Source organism: Homarus americanus, unplaced genomic scaffold (genome assembly GCF_018991925.1).
Source record: "Homarus americanus isolate GMGI-L3 unplaced genomic scaffold, GMGI_Hamer_2.0 scaffold5142, whole genome shotgun sequence".
In the NCBI taxonomy this organism is placed as follows: Eukaryota; Metazoa; Arthropoda; class Malacostraca; order Decapoda; family Nephropidae; genus Homarus; species Homarus americanus.
Genome location: NW_024727827.1, coordinates 28,482 through 48,097, shown reverse-complemented (window position 1 = coordinate 48,097; position 19,616 = coordinate 28,482). Strand labels below are relative to the sequence as shown.

The window sequence follows — 19,616 nt, the reverse complement described above, 5'->3', positions numbered from 1 at the left end:
GCTAAAAAAATCAAATCCAATCTAAAGTTCGGCTAAAAATATCAAATCCCATCTTAAGTTCGGCTAAAAATAGCAAATCCCATCTTAAGTTCGGCTAAAAATTATTCCAAGTCAGGCCAACAACACCAATGGACGTGTGCTGGTCCCGTCTGCCATAAGAGACGGAAAACAGGTCATAATTTAATAGTTCCTCGATAATATAATGTAAGTAGAGTTAAAATACTAAATTAAACCTTATTACCAGTCATTAACAGCCTCGTTAGGTTAATATACTCTCCCTGTCATGAATTAAGTGAGGTAAACATACGGGTGTGTGGAGGTGACAGTCATCCTGGTTCTGGTTTATGATGGATAGATGGATAGACAGATGGATAGATGGATGGATAGATAGATAGATAGATGGATGGATAGATAGATGGATAGATGGATGGATAGATGGATAGATAGATGGATGGATAGATAGATAGATGGATGGATAGATAGATAGATGGATGGATAGATGGATAGATAGATGGATGGATAGATACTGTGGTTAGACAGGTAGATAGATAGATATATACAGTACTGTCATTAGATAGAGAGACAGTGGATAGATAGATAGATACTGGATATAGACAGACAGATTGATAGACAGATTGACAGATAGATTGATAGACAGATAGATAGACAGATTGACAGATAGTAATTCAATAACATAAATCTCCATTGGTTGATCGTAAACATATAAACAAATTATATATATAAACAGTAAACAATATGGTAAACATTCACTTGATATTAATGTTTTTTTAAGGATAATTTACTTAATTTGTGTCCTATGCTAGCTGAAGATTAGCCACCCCAGCTTGTTTGACGTGATGATTAACTACCCCAGCTTGTTTGACGTGATGATTAACTACCCTATTGCTATCTGGGGGGTTAAGTTTGGTTAGGTTAGGTTAGATAAGGTTAGGTTAGATAAGGTTAGGTAAGGTATGTAAGTGTAAGGTAAGGTATGTAAGGTAAGGTAAGGTAAGGCAAGGTAAGGTTAGGTTAGGTTAGATAAGGTTAGGTTAGATAAGGTTAGGTTAGATAAGGTTAGGTTAGGTTAGGTTAAGTTAGGTTAACATATGTGCTAATCTCTCTATGTACACTTGTTACAGGAGCGTCATGAATGAGGTTAAATTTGCCCTGAGGGACGCCAAGAAGGCCATGAAGGAGAATGATTTCGAGGCCGTGGCCAAACACTGTAAGGTGAGTCCTGGCCAAACACTGTAAGGTGAGTCCTGGCCAAACACTGTAAGGTGAGTCCTGGCCAAACACTGTAAGGTGAGTCCTGGCCAAACACTGTAAGGTGAGTCCTGGCCAAACACTGTAAGGTGAGTCCTGGCCAAACACTGTAAGGTGAGTCCTGGCCAAACACTGTAAGGTGAGTCCTGGCCAAACACTGTAAGGTGAGTCCTGGCCAAACACTGTAAGGTGAGTCCTGGTATAATATTATTTTTTTCAGATTCTGGTAAAATTATCACTTTGTTCATCAACTTATTTGAAATGAAAGTCAGAATAAACACATCAAAAACCATCGGAAAAATGTGATTTCAACCTAACCTAACCCAACCTATAATAATATTGGCTGCCCATCATGTAACGAGGATGGCCGGCTCAAGGGCCACCTAGGGGCGAATTTGTATAAGGTGTAGAAGCTGTCGCCAACACAACAACCACACCCTGAGTTAACGAGGTTCATGACCCAGTGTTTAAGGTGTAGAAGCTGTCGCCAACACAACAACCACACCCTGAGTTAACGAGCTGCATGACCCAGTGTTTAAGGTGTAGAAGCTGTCACCAACAAACACACCCTGAGTTAACGAGCCGCATGAACTATTGGACGACATTATCTAATCATTAAGGCTAGTTACACGTGAGTGTTTTCTCATTAATTATTATACGACACTCCATTATCCAAATTTTTGACGTCCATTATGAGCTAATCTCTTCCTCCCCCCCGCCCCCAGACTGCACTGAAATACGATCGCAAGAACTACAATGCTCTGTTGTTGTTTGGCCGAGCGTGTCAGGAACTTGGGAAGCTCGAAGACTCCAAAAAAGCCCTGATGGTAAGTATAGTTTGGTTAAGAAAAATCGGTGTATTTCCCGCTACTGGTAAAATTTTTATATGGCATTACTGTATTGTAGTGGTAACGTGTGTGTGTGTGTGTGTGTGTGTGTGTGTGGAGATTTATGTATGCGTAGTAGTATTAGTTGTAGTATGTATGTGTGTATCTATGTATGTATCGAGATGTTTGTACGTATGTAGTTGCAGTATGTATGTATGTGTCTATATGTTTATGTATGTATCAATGTGTATGTATGTAGTAGTAGTTGTAGTATGTATGTATGTATGTATGTATGTATGTATATTTTGACAGATGAATATACATGTGATAAACATAGTCTAATGAAGGTTTGACCCCTAAGAGGGCCATTACTTTACTAAGTGGGCCATTACTTTACTAAGAGGGTCATTACCTTACTAAGAGGGCCATTACCTTACTAAGAGGGCCACTACTTTACTAAGAGGGCCATTAACTAACTAAGAGGACCATTAACTTACTAAGAGGACCATTAACTTACTAAGATTATTTACCATATTCCATTAATGTTTTCCAGATGGCAACACAAGTGGACTCAGAGAGCCCCGTGGCATGGCAAGGTCTGGCCATGCTGTGTGAGAAGCAACCCAACATAAGCACTTTGGACGAGACCATTACTATATACATCAGACTCACCCACATTATTAAAGAGTAAGTCACAGGTCATTTATTAATGACTGGATGCGATTACAGGTCATTTATTAATGACTGGATACAATTACAGGTCTTTATTAATGGCTGTACGCTATTACAGGTTAGGTTATTGTTAGTTTAGTTCAGGTCAGGTCTTTTTTAGGTTAGGTCATTGTTAGGTTAGCTTATTGTTAGGTTAGGTCAGGTCAGGTCAGGTCATTGTTAGGTCAGGTCAGGTTATTGTTAGGTTAGGTTAAGTTAGGGACCTACATAGGGGTGAAAAAATCAAGAGAACAAATAGAAATAGCAGTTAATAGTGAAATATGTGTAGCTATTACTATACTAGCATTGCCGTAAGAGCGAGAGAGAGACAAATAGCATAAACTAGCAGTAAGAGAGAGCGAGAGAGAGATAAATAGCATAAATAGCCGCAATAAATAGCTTAAGGAGAGGCAGAATTATACTATGGAGATCTTGATATATTGACCAGTGTTAATAAAATGCAGAGGTGATATATACAGGCATTTTATTTACGATGTTTGCGTTTGTTTTACAGTTTTACGACGGTTATTTGGTGTTTGTCGGGGAGTCACTTGGTTTTTTACGTTTTCTCTAACAATTCACGACATTTATTTTCCAGTCACTTATTATTTATGATTTATTTACCTTTTATTCATGACTTTTATTTCCCGTTTATCGATGAATCGCTTATTTTTTACGTTTTTTTTTACAATTCTCAACATTAATTATCTAGTCACTTAATATTTCCACTTTCTTCAACCACCCACGACAATAATAACCCCATATCAACAAACCCGCCCACGTTCTTTTCCCTCTACAGCGACGACGACAAAGTTGACAACGTTTACCGTAAACTGGCGGCCCTGCAACTGAAGAACGATGAGCCGCTCAAGGCTGCCGCCACCCTGAAGCTCCTGACCACCAAGTTAAAAGACCACAAGAGGGTCCAAGAGGTGTGGAGGAGCATCGCCCAGACGCTCTCAGGGATTAAAGACCTCCCGGATGAACATGCTTCTGAGGTACGCCTTAGGGGGTTGTGTTGTACAGGGTGTATAAAAATGATTACCCTTAAAACAGTATGTTCTCATGCTTTGATTAGGGTAATATGTTATGGATGTGCTGTTATATACTTGTGGTACACCTTTTAATAGAGTGTCAGTACTTTAGATATACTTTTAATATAGTTTTAGTACTTTTTAATACAGTTTTAGTACTTTTAATACACTTTTAGTACTTTTAATACAGTTTTAGTACTTTTGTAATGCACTTTTAGTACTTTTAATACACTTTTAGTACTGTTAATACAGTTTTAGTACCTTTAATATGCTTGCAATACACTTTTATATGTGTATACCTAACCCAACCCAACCTTATCTAGCATTAACCTAACCTAACTCTAACGTAACCCAACCAAACTCAAACCTAACCATCGTGCCTCCCTTTAGCTACAAGAGGCGCTGGAAAACGTCCTGAACGAGTCAGTCCTGGGGGATAACGAGGGGAACTACCAACGATACATCCGCCTCTTGTACCAGACACGTCAACTGGTCAAGCTCGTTGAAGCGGCCCGGACCATGGCCGAGATATTCCCCACATATTATCCGCTTGAGTGGATATGTCGGATGTACGTGCTCATGACAACAAACCCGCAAGAGGATGAAGGTAAGGCTCCGTTAACCGTCGCGGTGTTTCGGGATTTTCTACAATATTCCACCTGTTGTGTTTACTCTAGCCTGTTAGTTAGCCATACATGTGTTCTGTTTGAGGTTCAAATCCTAACCTAACCCTAACCTAACCAACTTCAACCTAACCCAACCCAACCCAACCCAACCCAACCCAACCCAACCCAACCCAACCCAACCCAACCCAACAAACATATATCCCGCAAAAGACAAAATAGATAATAATAATAAATAACTAATATCAGGAACTCTAGACCATAACTCGATAAAACCCATAAATCCCTGAAACGCGTCGAGTATTGCACTGTATTACCCCCAAGAGGAACTTTCCTATGTTACTTTGGGTTAATCTCAAAGTCAATTGTTAACCTGTACATATGGGTGAAAGTCCTGTGAAATGATTAGTGTATATCAGACATTCCTACCCGAGTCATTTTTTCCTCCATTTTCTATTGTTTTTTGAGGGGCCACTTAGCTGTTTATGGTCTGGGAGGTTTCTTATATAAAGTGTTTCAAATTATAATGATTCTTGGTCTGTGTGATTTTTTTTGGCTTAAGTATTTACAATGTTAAACTCTCATGGTAAAATTACATTGTATATCATATTATTACAGTAGAGTTTCATGGTAAAATTACATTGTATACCACACCACTACCTTACTAAACTCAGAATTAAAAACATTTCAGAAGGATATCCGCTGAGTAGTGAGGAGGCTCGTACGTACATCACCAAGCTCCTGAGGCTGAACAGAGCCTCACCTTGGGGTAACCTGGCCCAGGGTCTCGTGTACAAGGGCGAGGGTCTCTATATAGAAGCTAAAGCTCATCTGAGGGTCGGTAAGTGTGTCGGAAAGCTGTTTTTTAGCTTCTCGTTTCTTGGCGGATAATATACACACACTTTCTTCTCTCTGTTCTCAATATTCCCTTCTCTCTCTTCTCTCTGTTCTCTCTCTTCTCTTTGTTGTCTCTGTTCTCTTTGTTCTGTGTTCTCTCTGTTCTCTCCTACACCCCCCACTCTTCCCAGTAAATTAATAACTCCCACGTTTACATCATCATCAGCACCCCTCCTCCCTCCCTCCCTCAGGCGCCGAGAGGGTCGGTAACAACCTACTACCGTGGAAGATCCTCCTGGAGATACAAGAGGCGACTAACGACTGGCCGGGGGTCGAGGTGTCCTGCAAGAAGTCCCTCAAGATAATGGAGGCGGACGAGACGATCACCATACCGGACGACGAGGGGTTCGAGGCGTACCGGACCAAGATGATGCTGACGCAGGCCAAGGCTTACGTGATCATGGGCCACAAGAATCATCTCCGACAGGCCGTGGACATACTGGAGGAGGTGAGTTGGTAGTGTTAAATGATCTTGGGGATATGTACATTGATTTGTCTTTATAAGGGTATTCGGCAGGTAATAGGAGGTCAGGGGTCATGTTAACGCAGGTCTGTGTTTGGTCAGTGGTGTATAGTCCCACAAACACACAGCTTTTAACATCTCCTCTACACACACACACATGACTAAAACACCATCTTGTCAACGCTTAACCATCGTGTAAAACTCTTTCAGGGATTTTTTACGGTTAATTTTCGCCGTGAATATGCAAATTACTGTGTGAATTTTAGTAGTTGTCACGTCAGAATGTATTAAATCAAATATATAATTTTTTTTTATCTATCTACGTATTTAAAGTTTAATTCTGTCTCACCACAGCACGCATACACAAGCTTGGACTGTGGACTCCTGTTAGTTAGATCACGTATCAAGTTACTAGAGTTTGACCAAACTGAAGATGAATTGTTGAAACTAGAGGAAGCTTTTGGCGAACACTCTCAGCTCAAGCTCCTGAGGGGGTGTTTGCTCCGAGCTCAGGGAGAACGACAGAAAGCTATGCAGGTCCTAGAGGAGTTTGTCGAGGTAATATGATTTTTATAAGTAATTTCTGTCTCAAGATGTTTTATACAAGATCTGTGGAATCAATTATAAATACAGTACCTCTCATTATATCATTACTGTAACTGATGTGTTTTAATATGTGTTCTAAATATGTGTTTGATGTACCTAATATATGTGTACAGTGGGTCCTGGATGCGTTAGAGTATTATTGATGTCTAAATTAGGTAGAAAATTGAGAATGAGAGATTGTAACGGTTGATGGTCACAGCATTAGTCCCACACCTCTCTCCAACACCACAAAATGCATTACTACGAGGGAATACCTATATACTGGTGGTCTAACTTATATCTTGTAAAGCTTAAATTAATCACCATAAAATCCCCAATCATTCAAGTGGACCAATGAATCTGTGTCTGTCCGACGAGTAGACAAATTATTATTATTAAAAGAACTGACATTATTTATTCCACCATGGTGAAAGTTACCCCCTTAAAACCACATCATCTTTGGGGGGAACGGCGGACATTTGCAGGAGGAACCTAAATCCGCCGAAGGTCATTTGGAATTGGGCTGCGTTTACTTCGCCACGGGAGAGCTTCAGAAGGCCCAGATGAGCTGTATGCGGGCCGGGAAGCTGAACCCAAAGCTCGGCGGGCCGTTCCTGTACCTTGGCCACTTCTACCGCCGGCAGGACAACATGGAAAAGGCGGTCAAGTGCTACGAGAAGGCCCTCTCCCTTGACCCCTGTGACGACCAGACGGGGGCGGCTCTGTCGGACCTTTACAGGATTCTCGGCAAATATGTAAGTCGTGTCTGGTTTGTTTGGTAGTTAGGTTAGGCTAGTTAGTTAGTTAATTTGTTAGTTTGTAAGTTAGATCTTTGTACACCACACACTATAGCACCACACACTATAGCACCACACACTATAGCACCACACACTATAGCACCACGCACTATACCACCACACACTATAGCACCACCAAATCAAATCCTTTATCTCACTACAGGAAGCAAACATCAACTTGCTTCACCGCATCACGAATGAAGGCGGCCGTGCTTCCTGCTGCTGGGCGTGGCTGAGGCTAGGACTGCATCACCTAGCACTACAGAACTACGACCAGGCCATCCAGGCATTTCAGTGTACCCTCAAGATCAACCCAGATGACAGGTCAGTTTGGGTCACAGGTCAGTTAGGGTCAATGTACCTCATGACAGGTCAGTTAGGGTCAAGGTGGCATTGTGTTATGTAATAATTACACACCTGATTTATTGATTACCTGATAATTACACCTGAGTTTATTTCACCGTGGATGCAAGATGTCCAAGTGAATCACAAGTGACTCGGAATAAATAACAAATGACTTGATAAATCACAAATGACTCAGAATAAATCACAAATGACAGAAATAAATTATCTCTCAATATTTGTACCTAACATTTACCAACACCTCAATTTACTCTCGTCGTTCGTCTCTATTTATAAACATTAGCCGCGGTTTTATTTATCCCCCCTTTAATTACCTCGGTGTCTGGGGTCTTGTTACAGCGCGACGTTCGAGTGTCTGGGCGACGCTTACCTGGCCAGAGGGGCTCACTCTGCGGCCCTCAAGGCGTTCAACTATGCTTCACTTCTCAACCCTGGAGCTCTGTATCCCCTCTACCAGATAGCTCATATTAAACAGGTGAGTTCTGGAGTGTGTTATGCCTGACCTAACCTGACCTTGAGTACAATTAACACTTTACTTTGAGGTTAAGTCATCGTACTCAAGGGATTAAAGTAAGAGGTCGTGCCTATAGGACTCAGTAAGGTAGATGACATTGTTTATAGGACTCAGTAAGGTAGATGATGCAGCTATAGGACTCAGAAAGGTAGACGACGCACCTATAGGACTCAGAAAGGTAGATGACATTGCTTATAGGACTTAGTAAGTAAGTAAGAGATTCTTCTCATAGGACTCAGTAATAGGACACACCCATAGGACTCAGTAAATAAGAGAACATCCCTATAGGACTCAGTAAATAAGAGTACACACCCATAGGACTCAGTAATAGGACTCTTAAGTTTAATTATTTCACCTTATTTTAACTACAGCTAATTCTTAACCCCCTCTCACACACACAGATAGTCGGAGAGACACTGGACGCCGTAAAGGACTACGAAACCGTCTTGAAGCGCGAGCCGATAAAGCCCGTCCAAGTCGTGTCACTGATTGGTCTAGCCGAAGCCCTTATAGCCGCCGCCAGGAAACACTACGAGCAGTTCTTCCACGCCAACGTTAAGGATGCCTGTCTCCGTGCTCTTGTCTGTCTCATAAGGTGTGTGTGTGTGTGTGTGTATGTGTGAAGCCTCGAGATGCATTATACGTGTCTGGGTTTTTTTTAGTGATTTTTTTCAGGGATTTGGTGGGGGTAATTTAGGGATTTTTTTATTAATGATTGAGATAATTTATGGAATTTCTTGTAATTGAGTAAAAAAATTGGATTTCCTTGTACTGTATTGTTAATGAATGAAAAAATGGAATTCCTAATACAAATTGTGTTTTATCTTTGCCAATCACATGTAATACAGTATAGGGTTTTGTAATGAGACTGTTCATAGATAATTTTAAATAATAATCTATAACCCAACCAACTTACGATCCACAGGGCCGCCAGCATAAAACCCGAGAGCGCTTGTATCTGGAAGTTGATTGGTGACGCCTGTACTCTGCTCTACCCAATGCCCACGTCTCTCTCCAATTTTAGCATCCCAGCGAAACTGATCCAGAAAGATGTCGAGGATCTAGAGGAGATGACTGAAGTGGATAAGATGCAGATTCTACAGATTGGTGCCAGGTGAGAGTTGTTATGGTGTGTTTCATGGTGTTTCAGTTCATTATTTTGATGTGTGTTGTGTTTCAGTAATTATTGAAGTGTGTTTCAGGTACAGGTCGGGTAATCTTTATCCAAAATACTTGGGGCTTATAAGTTTCTCGGATTTGGGGTATTTTCTGATTTTGAGAATACTGTACCCAGATCCTGTATAATGGGATAGCCCGCCCAGCAGAGATGGGGCCCCAAGTCTTATGTACCGGACTTTTACATATGTGTCGTGTCTGCAATGGGTTAAGAAAGATCTATGTTGATGTTAATTTTTTTTTGTTTTTTGGAAGATTATTATCTCAGTATATTAGTGTACTTTTTATTCTTATAACCTTACTTTTCATACTATAACCCGACTTGGTTACTTGAGACACTTGGCTTATTAATAGCCGATTCATACCTGGAATAGTGATAATATATTCCTATTAATTTCTATTGCTATTAAGTTTATGACACAGGATATAAATTATTTTTATTTTTTCCTTTCACAGGTGTTATGGGGTAGCTCTTCAGGTGACTAAAGATGATGCTATGCTCTGGCACGACCTTGGGGTCAACACGTACCTACAGGGGAAAGTCTTGGAGGAGGGTGTGGACGGGAGGAACGACGTCAACACCAGAGACTTGATGGATCGGTCTGTGATGGCGTTAAGGAAGAGCCTCAGTTTGGACCCTCTGAACGGCAAGACTTGGAACTCGCTTGGCATCGTAGCCGCTCATAATTGTAAGAGTTTAAGCCGCTTATAATTGTAACAGTTTATGGATGAATCTGTACGAACTTAATCCATTAACCCTTTGGCTGCGGGAGGTTACCCTAAGCTGAATAAAATCGTCTGGGGGGAGGGGGGGTAGCCAGAATAAAAACAGCAAGTGCGGGTAACAGCGGGTAACAGCGAGAGGGTTAACATAAAAAATAAATAAATCTTCGTACAATAACTACTAGATAACTCTGATATATGTCATAGTAATTACAGTTTATAGCAAATATATTACACCTTGAAAAAATACAATAAGAAGTTGTGTTTGGTGTAGCGTAGGTTATAGAGTCCATATTAAAACAGATGTAAAATTGTTCCATCATGATTTAAATAAGTATATAGAGATTCTGTAGATATTGAAGTACCTGAAACACTGTAGAGACATGTCGTAATATACATTCATCTTACAGTAGTGGGGCAATACGCTCTAGCCCAGCACGCCCTCATCAGGGCCTGCGAGTACCAGCCCAATGCGGTGGTCTGGACTCACCTGGGAGCGTTCTACCTGACACACAGCGAACACAGCCTGGCACATGAAGCATTCTCTCAGGCCCAGGCACTTGATCCATCCTTCGTTACTTGTTGGGTGGGACAGGTAAGATATAATTACAGGTGTGTCTCTCTCTTATTAAAGCCTCTGTAATATACTTTGCGCTCTTATTAATATTTTCATCATTCATAAATTTTTTCCAAAGCATTATTTTTGGTTGATGTGTTTCTGTAGTTGGATTTTTTAGTTTTTATTTATCTATCTGTTTATCTGTCTGTGTCTGTCTGTCTGTCTATCTGTCTATTTATTTTTAATGTTTCCTACGCTGATCTTAAGTTAAAATGCTGGTCTGTCCATCTATGGTCGAGTAAATTTATATTATTTATTTGTTTGTGCATAAATTTTTTTACTTTGTTTATGTTTGGTTAGGTTAAGTTAGGTTAGGTTTTTGATATATCATTATAGAAAGATATAAAATATAGAAACTAAAATATACCAAGAGAGGTAATACACATAGTTAACCCTAGGCTATGAACGATGTACTTGGCCATTTTTCCTCCTAACGATCGTCCACATTTCTAAAGACCCGTTACCAGTGCTTCAGACATTCACCAAGGAACTCTGTGATTAATCTTGGCTTCCATTAAAGTGAAAGTTGACAGAATGTAGTACACTTGGTCCAAACAGTATCTTTTATCATTATGTGTGGGACAATAAGGCGGAACGGACGACGGAATTTGACAGCCGTGCCGAGACAACAGGAGTCGAGGTGTTTATTTTGGAATATTAGTTGGCCCATAAGCCACGCCCCTCATCTATACCGCCTAATACCAGGTTAGGTTAGCGTGGAAATAGTTGCGTGACAGCTTGTGTATATAACTCCTTCCCCCAGGCGCTCGTCGCGGAGAAGGTCGGCCACTCTGAGGTGTTCGATCTCTTCCGACACACGACTCTTCTGGGCATCCAAGTGGAGAGTTGCGTAGGGTATTCTCACCACGTCACAAATCTAGCGAGCGACTCTAAGAAGAACACCAATCAGCGGACTCAGTACACCATCAAGCAGTCTCTACCGGCCGCAACAGACGCCTCCACCTTCTATTCACGGTTAGTTTACGGTGACGTGTGTGCGTGTGCGGAAACGGTTAGAATTATATTATTACGGTACAGTTGGGGTAAAATAGTTCAGTTCCCGTTCAGAATCAACCAACATCGACCCCCAAACGAGATGAAACAATCAGGGTGTAAATAAGTCAGTTCAGAGAGTCATTCCCCTGACACAGTTTCACCACAGGAAGCCAACTCATGCCTCCAAACTGTTTAATAAAGTATAAAAAGAATATCACATATTCCTTCAAAGAGTAGAGTACTAATTGCATCTCCCATTGATATATAGTGTGTTCAAGATCCAAGAAAATGTCTCTAATGCCATCTGTTGGTGTAATTAAAATGTACATTAACTAAAACAACTATCTGTGCATATGGGGGTCGATATGCTCCCCTGAAATTTTTACATGTAACTAGTGACAGCCTTCATATAGTACCAACATTTATCAGCCACGGTCTCCTATTGTTTCCTATAAAGTATACACAGATAGCTGTTTTACCTACTGTACATGTGTGTGTGTGTGGGTGGGGAGGTGATACATATATGAGACAGGCTTTACCTTGTATAAGTACCTGTACAATAGTTTAATCACCCCTTATTCTGGCCGTGGTCACCAATACAGCATTTATTACTATAGACAAGTAAATTAAATAACTATGATCTGTCTCAGTTTATATTTCACGAACTATATAGATTTCTCGGTAGATAATCCACCAAGGGATGCCATCTGCCGCCTGTAAATGTCGTGTGGTTTAGTGTACAGTGGTTTCTTTAGGGTCGGTCTGAGGTAAGATGGCAATGCTAGTTGAATGTATAGACAGAAAAATATTGCCGATGGTTTTACTTTCTGGTACGTTTGGGGTCAATTCTTATTTAATTATCTGTCTGTCTGTCTCTGTCTGTCTGTCTGTCGTTACTGTGGGAAATATAATCAGAAACAAAAATAATTCGACTATGAAAAAATTATCAAACATTTACTGGCGAGTGAATAATTTACTTGAATGATTTTAGATTTTTATTGGTGGTAATTAATATTTTGGGACAAGTTTCAATACTGTGGTGGTAATGAATGATCGAATGTGTAAAGCCTCCAGTGAATGTTGTTATTTTAAGTTATACAATGAATGATCAAATGTGTAGAACCTCCTGTGAATGTTTTCTTTAATTTTAATGTTGAGTTGATAATGATATGTGTAGAACCTCCTGTGAATGTTGAATGTTATCTTACAGGGAGAAAGAGGAAGATGTCATTGGTCTAAACATGAACGGTCTGACCTTGGAAATGATGGGCCTCTACCAATCAGCAGCCAAGGCTTATGAAATGGCCATGGCAGCAATTGACCCAGACCAGGTAAGTGAATGTACAATTTCTCGTGGATGAGTGCAGTCTGAGTGAAGGATGAGAGCAGGATGGATTTGTAGGTGTTAATATTCCTGTCTGGGTTTGTAGGTGTGTTTGGAGATATGAGAATGAATGATAACCTTTCCTATATGTTCCAGTAATATTGTTTTATCTTGACTTGGGTCTTGTGATGTATTTAATGAATTTTTTTATAGATAGAATGAAGAAATTCCTTTAAAATGTCATAAGGAGATATAAGCTATTGCTACCAGATATTCCACATCTTGAGAGGATAATAATATTTCAATTTAAAAAAGAAAACAATTGGATTCATTATAATTAAAAGTAGTGAAGTTATGACAAATGCTATATGAGTTCCCGACACAGAGGCAGGACATTAATCACAGAACTCATGCTGACACAACGGATATTAGCTCTCTTTACATTTTATAACACGAATTGGAGTGGATAAACTTCGTAAAATAATATATATCTTTATCTTATAGCCCGAGATGCAGGATTGCCTTGATGGCGTGCGGTGTAACCTGGGCAGAACGCTTACTGCCCAGGGGAAGGTGGAGGAAGCTATGAAACAGTTTAAAGCCATCAAGAGTCCAGATTACTTCACCCAGTGTGGTCTAGCTCTTGCCAGTTTGAAAGGTAAGACCAAAGTTTGTAAGAGTTGTGGGTGGTGTATAGGCCTGGTCGTACACTGTTAGGGGAGGTGTGGGTGGTGCATAGGCCTGGAGGTGTGGGTTGTGCATAGGCCATAGGCCTGGTCGTACACTGGTGAGGCCTGGTGGTGTGGGTGGTGCATAGGCCTGGTGGTGTGGGTGGTGTATAGGCCTGGTCGTACACTGTTAGGGGAGGTGTGGGTGGTGCATAGGCCTGGTGGTGTGGGTGGTGCATAGGCCTGGTGGTGTGGGTGGTGTATAGGCCTGGTCGTACACTGTTAGGGGAGGTGTGGGTGGTGCATAGGCCTGGTGGTGTGGGTGGTGTATAGGCCTGGTCGTACACTGTTAGGGGAGATGAAGGTAGGTTAAAGAATGATAGTCTTGCAATTTTTCTCAACCTAACTCTGGTAACCAACTATAGTGCATTTTTTCCCAGCTGAGAAGAGATGCCCCGCCCCCTCCTCAAGAGTTACAGCTGATTGGCCGTTGCAAACCCATCCAATTTTGTCCTGAAGTAATGATGTATTTCTAAATGAGTTTATTCATAATCGTTGGGATGACCGTTTCTGAGGAGAAAGATATTTAGCTAAATTATATATAGATACAAACATTCATTATTTCAAACATGAGCACGTAGGAAGTTTATCAGAAGTATTATACGTGAATTAACTGTTAAACTCTTGTAGCAAATTCACGCTTTTGGAGGATGCATTTAATATATACTTATTTTTACCTACAATAAGACATACTAAGACAAATTATATATCAGTAATTCTACATTATACAAAAACTAACATTTCTAAAGATCAGAATCACATTGAAATATTACACGACTGTCAACAGAGGCGGGAAATATGACTGCGAACAACTTCCTATATTTCCCGCCTAATAATGACTTTTACGGTAGACAGAAATAAAAGATAAAGGGAAATATTGATGGAAATAAATACTACTTGTGTGTAATAAAGGAAGGGGGGAAGGAAGGAAGGAGGTAGGGAGGGAGGGAAAGAAGGATGGAAGGAGGGAGGGAAGGAAGGAAGGGAAGGAAGGAAGGGAAATAAATATAACTTTTAAGATAGACAGTAATAAAAGATCAATAACAATAAAAATACTGATCAAAACAAATCCAACTTGTGTGTAATGAAAACAAAAGATTACATTTGATTTACCTAACGTCCCCTTCTTCAGCGGGCCAGTTCGAGGACGCATACAATGGCTACACCGCTGCCCTCCACTGGCTGGCACCCGACGACACGCAGAAGTCACACATCCTCGTAGCTCTGGCATCCCTGCAGTACAAGTTCCAGAAGTCCGACGAAGCCAAGAATCTCCTCTTCCAAGGGTACGACAAGACGGTGTTACTCCAGCGATCATTCTCTTTTTTATCATCATCATCATCATCATTTTGCTTCTATTCTCATTCATTCTTGTCATCTAATAATCGCTCTCTCGCTTATTCTCTTCTCGTTATCTCCTCAAAATCCTTATCAGTTATACCTGCTTCCATCTTCATCTTCTGTGCTTCCTCATTCATTAAAATATTGATTAATAGAGGTATCACACAGTCTTGGTATAGTGGTATAAATTATCTTTCATCGGGAACAGATGACTTATTCCAGGTACACTATCCAGAGAGGAAAGTCCATTATATCGAGGGTCCATTAGATATAAAGCCTCCATCTAATGAACTATATAGAGATGAAAGTCCATTATATAGTGGTGTCCATTAGATATAAAACCCCATTTAACAGAATATAGTAAGAAACACCTCCATTACATAAAGGACCTCAATGTAATATACTAAATCACCCCGCCATCGCAGGTCACAACTGAGCGGGGCGTCGGTACGTGGACTTTTGGCACTGGCTGCGTTGGGTCTGATCTCTGGCGACGCCGTGCTGACCAGTGCGGCGTTGGCTGAACTCGCTCCTTACGAACACCACAAAGATTACCTCCACCACGTAGCGTTTATTAAGGCCGCAGAAGCTACTGCACGGGTGAGGGTACGGTTAAGTTATGTTGGTGTGTGGGTGGGGGTGTTATCTTTTTTATCAGGTAAACAATGGAAAACTTTAATGTTATCTTTTATCAGGGGAACACAAAGGAGGCCAAGTCGATCCTCAGCCGCACGATCCACCAACACCCGTCAAGCGCTCCTCTGTGGCGGTCGCTGGCCCGTCACCTGCTCACCACCACCACGTCGACCAGCAAGAAGATCAGCGGCCAGTGTTCGGCGGCGGCCATGTGTGCCGCAGCTGCCACCAAACTGTCTCAGGCGGCCGGAGAACACAAGACCATCACCCAGGTCAGTCTTGTGTGTTTTTCTCTTGTTTATTTTGTTTTTATTACATTTTATGGGTGTTATTCCTTCCTCATTAGGGGTCAATGAGAGTGGTCAGGTTATCACATCAAGGGGAATCAATGACCTGACTTTACTTACTATATGAAACAAGGATTCAGGAAGAAATGTAAAAAAAAAAAATATGAGAGATGATTTAGGTGGATGAAACCAATAAACAATAAATAGGATAAAAAAAACTTAGAGTGAGTAGTAAATCTGTGGTACCTTTATGAATGTAACTAAACACCAAATTACTTTTATAGGATGCTGTAACAAGTGTAATGGCCACCCTGGGGTTAGAAGTTAGCATTCAGAGGAACTCCAAAAACAAGACCAGCTTGAAACAGGCTCAGCGAGCTGTCCTCATGTGTCCAGGTTCCCCGGAGGCTTGGGCCATGCTCGTGGCAGCACAGATCGTTGCCGGCCACGGCCAGGTGAGAAATGACTGAAAGTTTAACAAATTAACGACTGATTTTTTTTTTAAGGTAGAAGGAAGTCTTTTAGGAAATATGAAATGTGTAAAATTTTGTCTTGAAAGTTGGAAGTTATCGTTTGTCTCTTAAATGTTTGACACCTTTACTACACCACAGGAGTCATTAGGTTAGGTTACGTTAGGTTAGATTAGGTTAGGTTCTTAATCACTATGTTCATTAGTACTTACAGTGAACTCCTGAACAAAAACAAAAAAACAAGTAAATAAATAAATATATAAATTCTGACCAAAAAACCAAATTATTTGAACAAACACATTTTTCTCTTTAACATTTTGAACTGCTTTAAATACATCCAGATTAACACTAAAAAATTAACATAAAAATTAACACCAAAGAAGAAATTAGGAATACAGAAAGAATTTAATTTTTTCCCGAAACACAAATCCAGAATTTAATGATTTTTGGGGGAAAATGTTTACACAGATTCCATAAAAGTTTTGTACCAAGTTTTTCACCTTTACTATGACCCCCATAAGATAAAATATCAAAGGAATGTATTACTGTAATCAATACCATCTCTTAACCGATATACATACGACTAATTAGTGACATTTGTGGGATAATAATATATATTACCACTATTAAATTAATACAAGAATAAAAGACCTCTTAAAGAATGGCAAAATTAATATTAAAACAGACATAATTTATCGTATTTCAGGAATGAACGAATAATTCTTTTTAAAACATTGGTAAAATTCACTTATTTATATATATATATATATATATATATATATATATATATATATATATATATATATATATATATATATATATATATATATATATATATATATATATATATATATATATATATATATATATATATATATATATATATATATATATATATATATATATATATATATATATATATATATATATATATATATATATATATATATATATATATATATATATATATATATATATATATATATATATATATATATATATGGATAATCTCAACAAAACCACAGGAAAAGGGAAAAAACTCCATTGTTTCCATTTTCCTGTGTGATTTTGTCGTGATTTATCTTGTCAGCGTTTCAATTGTTGATCTACACGACACACGAGTAAATAATTCCCTCTTCTCTCCTCAGACTGACACACATCTCGCACCATTGGCAAAGATCTTGTCTCAGAAGGGATCCCCACAAATATCCTCGTGGCTACAAACAATATCGACTAGACTGGCGTAGGCTGCTTGGAGCTATACAAAAACCCGAACATTATAACCGAGGCTTATTAAACAGTGTAAATGCCTTCACGGTTCACATAACGTGACGGCAAATTGCGTTCCAGATTCTGAAATGCTTATGTGATAAAACCAGATAAGAACACCGGGCAATCAGAGCTCAGGAGAGATGGTGGGGTTGGGGGGGGGTTAAAGAACAGGAAGACGATGATGTTCACTATTGGTACAACTTATTGATATTATTTAAAACTTTATTGAACCTATCTGATCTTATAATTTGTTCTATACATTTATCTATATTCATCATGTCCTGATATAAAAGAATATATATATATATATACAGTAGAACCTCTCAAGTCTGTGTATTCTCTTACTAACTGACGATCTTGGTAACTCGGTGAATTAATTTGAGATTAAACGTTAGTACCGCCACAGACCCATAATACCGGGAGTGAATGACGTATCTTCCCATCTTTGACCGCCTCACTACCCAAACACGCTGATTGTTGGCCCTGGCGACCACTTTCATGAGGTTCCACAGTCCTGTCGAGTGTTTATGTGTGGAATAACTGAACCGTTCTGTTATTATATGCGTGAAACCCCCCCCCCGATATAGTTCATTCTCTTGCTGTACCCAAAGAAGTAGTTTGAGTGGATCATGACATGAATAAGATACAGTATTACTAGCTTTAAAGACCAGACATTATCATAAATTAAATGAAGGTTGGAATACAGACAAGATATACAGTAAAGTTTGTCCTTATCAACCAAAGTACACAGTAAAGTTTGTCCTTATCAACCAAAGTACACAGTAAAGTTTGTCCGTATCAACCAAAGTACACAGTAAAGTTTGTCCTTATCAACCAAAGGTGCAGTGTACTGATGTGTCTGGCCTCTTAATATCAAGTGGGAAGATTTGATTACTGTGTTTTTGACTCATGTTCAGTATTACAGTTAAAATCCAAAGCTGCTGAAGGTAGCCTGAACGACTGTATGTACGGCCACGAAGAAAACTGCACCGAATTATTTGTAGTCTGAAGCACGCCTCTGGTCCTGGAGTGTCGGTGAGGAAACTTTAACATATAGAGACATAGAAGCTTTAATATAGAATGTACCTCATCAAGAAAGTTCCATGAAAGGTGACGAAATTTTGTAACATTATTTATCTGTGTATTTGGTACTTTGAAATCTCTTGGAAATGTGAATCAAAAATAAGTTAAGTGACTGATTCTTTTTTTTTTTTTTTTGTAAATTATCTGTTGTGAGGTTTGTGAGTTAAATATTCATGTGGTTTATTAGTTAATGGATCTTTTAGTTTATCATCTATTTTGTTTAGTTAATGATGAAAAAAATGGTTTGAGTTTAGCTTAATTACAAGCTGTTTGAACCAAGTGTTGGCGGTACTAAGTGGATGGTTCCTCTCTTATTCCTGCCTTAATATAACTTTTTTCAATGTTACTTTATTACAGTTGAATCTATTAAATGGTGAATAACATACAGGTATAAATCTAGTCTTTTAAATATGGTACAGCCGCCAGGATTGTTATAAAAAAAATTAGTCTTGTCAGAATCTATATCTAGTGTGATGTAATTTTTTTTTCTTCATATATGCATCACAAATTTGTTTCAGACATATTAATATTGTATAGTTGTTTAAGTTTGTTTTAAAAATGGAAACAATATTATTTCCCACCACCATGATGCAGTTTGATTCACTAGTTGATGTAAACGAAGCCATATTATGAACTGTCGATCACCGAGCTTGAGAGATTCTACTGTATTATCCCGACTCCTGCAGAGTGCCTGGTGTTATACCGTGATATATTAATCTATAAGAGACAAACTAGCATAATTCTCTCCATTTATATCCTGGTGATGTCGTACGAACAAATATATCCGCAAACATTATAAGTTGTTTTGTTTCTCTCCCAGTCTGTATTTGTCTCTGGGAAAACTAGCTTTGTAAGTCAGTAAGTACAGTTGGGGTCAG

The 19,616-nt window shown here is 39.4% G+C and overlaps 1 protein-coding gene across 1 annotated transcript; it reads left to right on the top strand.

Annotated features, from left to right (window-relative positions):
- Positions 1 to 110: 110 nt before the first annotated feature.
- Positions 111 to 19,534, top strand: LOC121865926 (tetratricopeptide repeat protein 37-like). The gene is made up of 24 exons (XM_042365484.1): positions 111 to 204; positions 1,143 to 1,233; positions 1,995 to 2,096; positions 2,650 to 2,783; positions 3,607 to 3,805; positions 4,232 to 4,448; positions 5,156 to 5,305; positions 5,553 to 5,809; positions 6,179 to 6,382; positions 6,895 to 7,164; positions 7,370 to 7,530; positions 7,909 to 8,044; positions 8,485 to 8,678; positions 9,009 to 9,197; positions 9,716 to 9,948; positions 10,393 to 10,577; positions 11,365 to 11,576; positions 12,808 to 12,928; positions 13,426 to 13,579; positions 14,782 to 14,935; positions 15,416 to 15,590; positions 15,686 to 15,898; positions 16,198 to 16,368; positions 17,532 to 19,534. Coding segments are annotated over exons 1-24 (4,023 nt in total). The 5' UTR covers positions 111 to 202; the 3' UTR covers positions 17,631 to 19,534.
- The last annotated feature ends 82 nt before the right edge of the window (positions 19,535 to 19,616 follow it).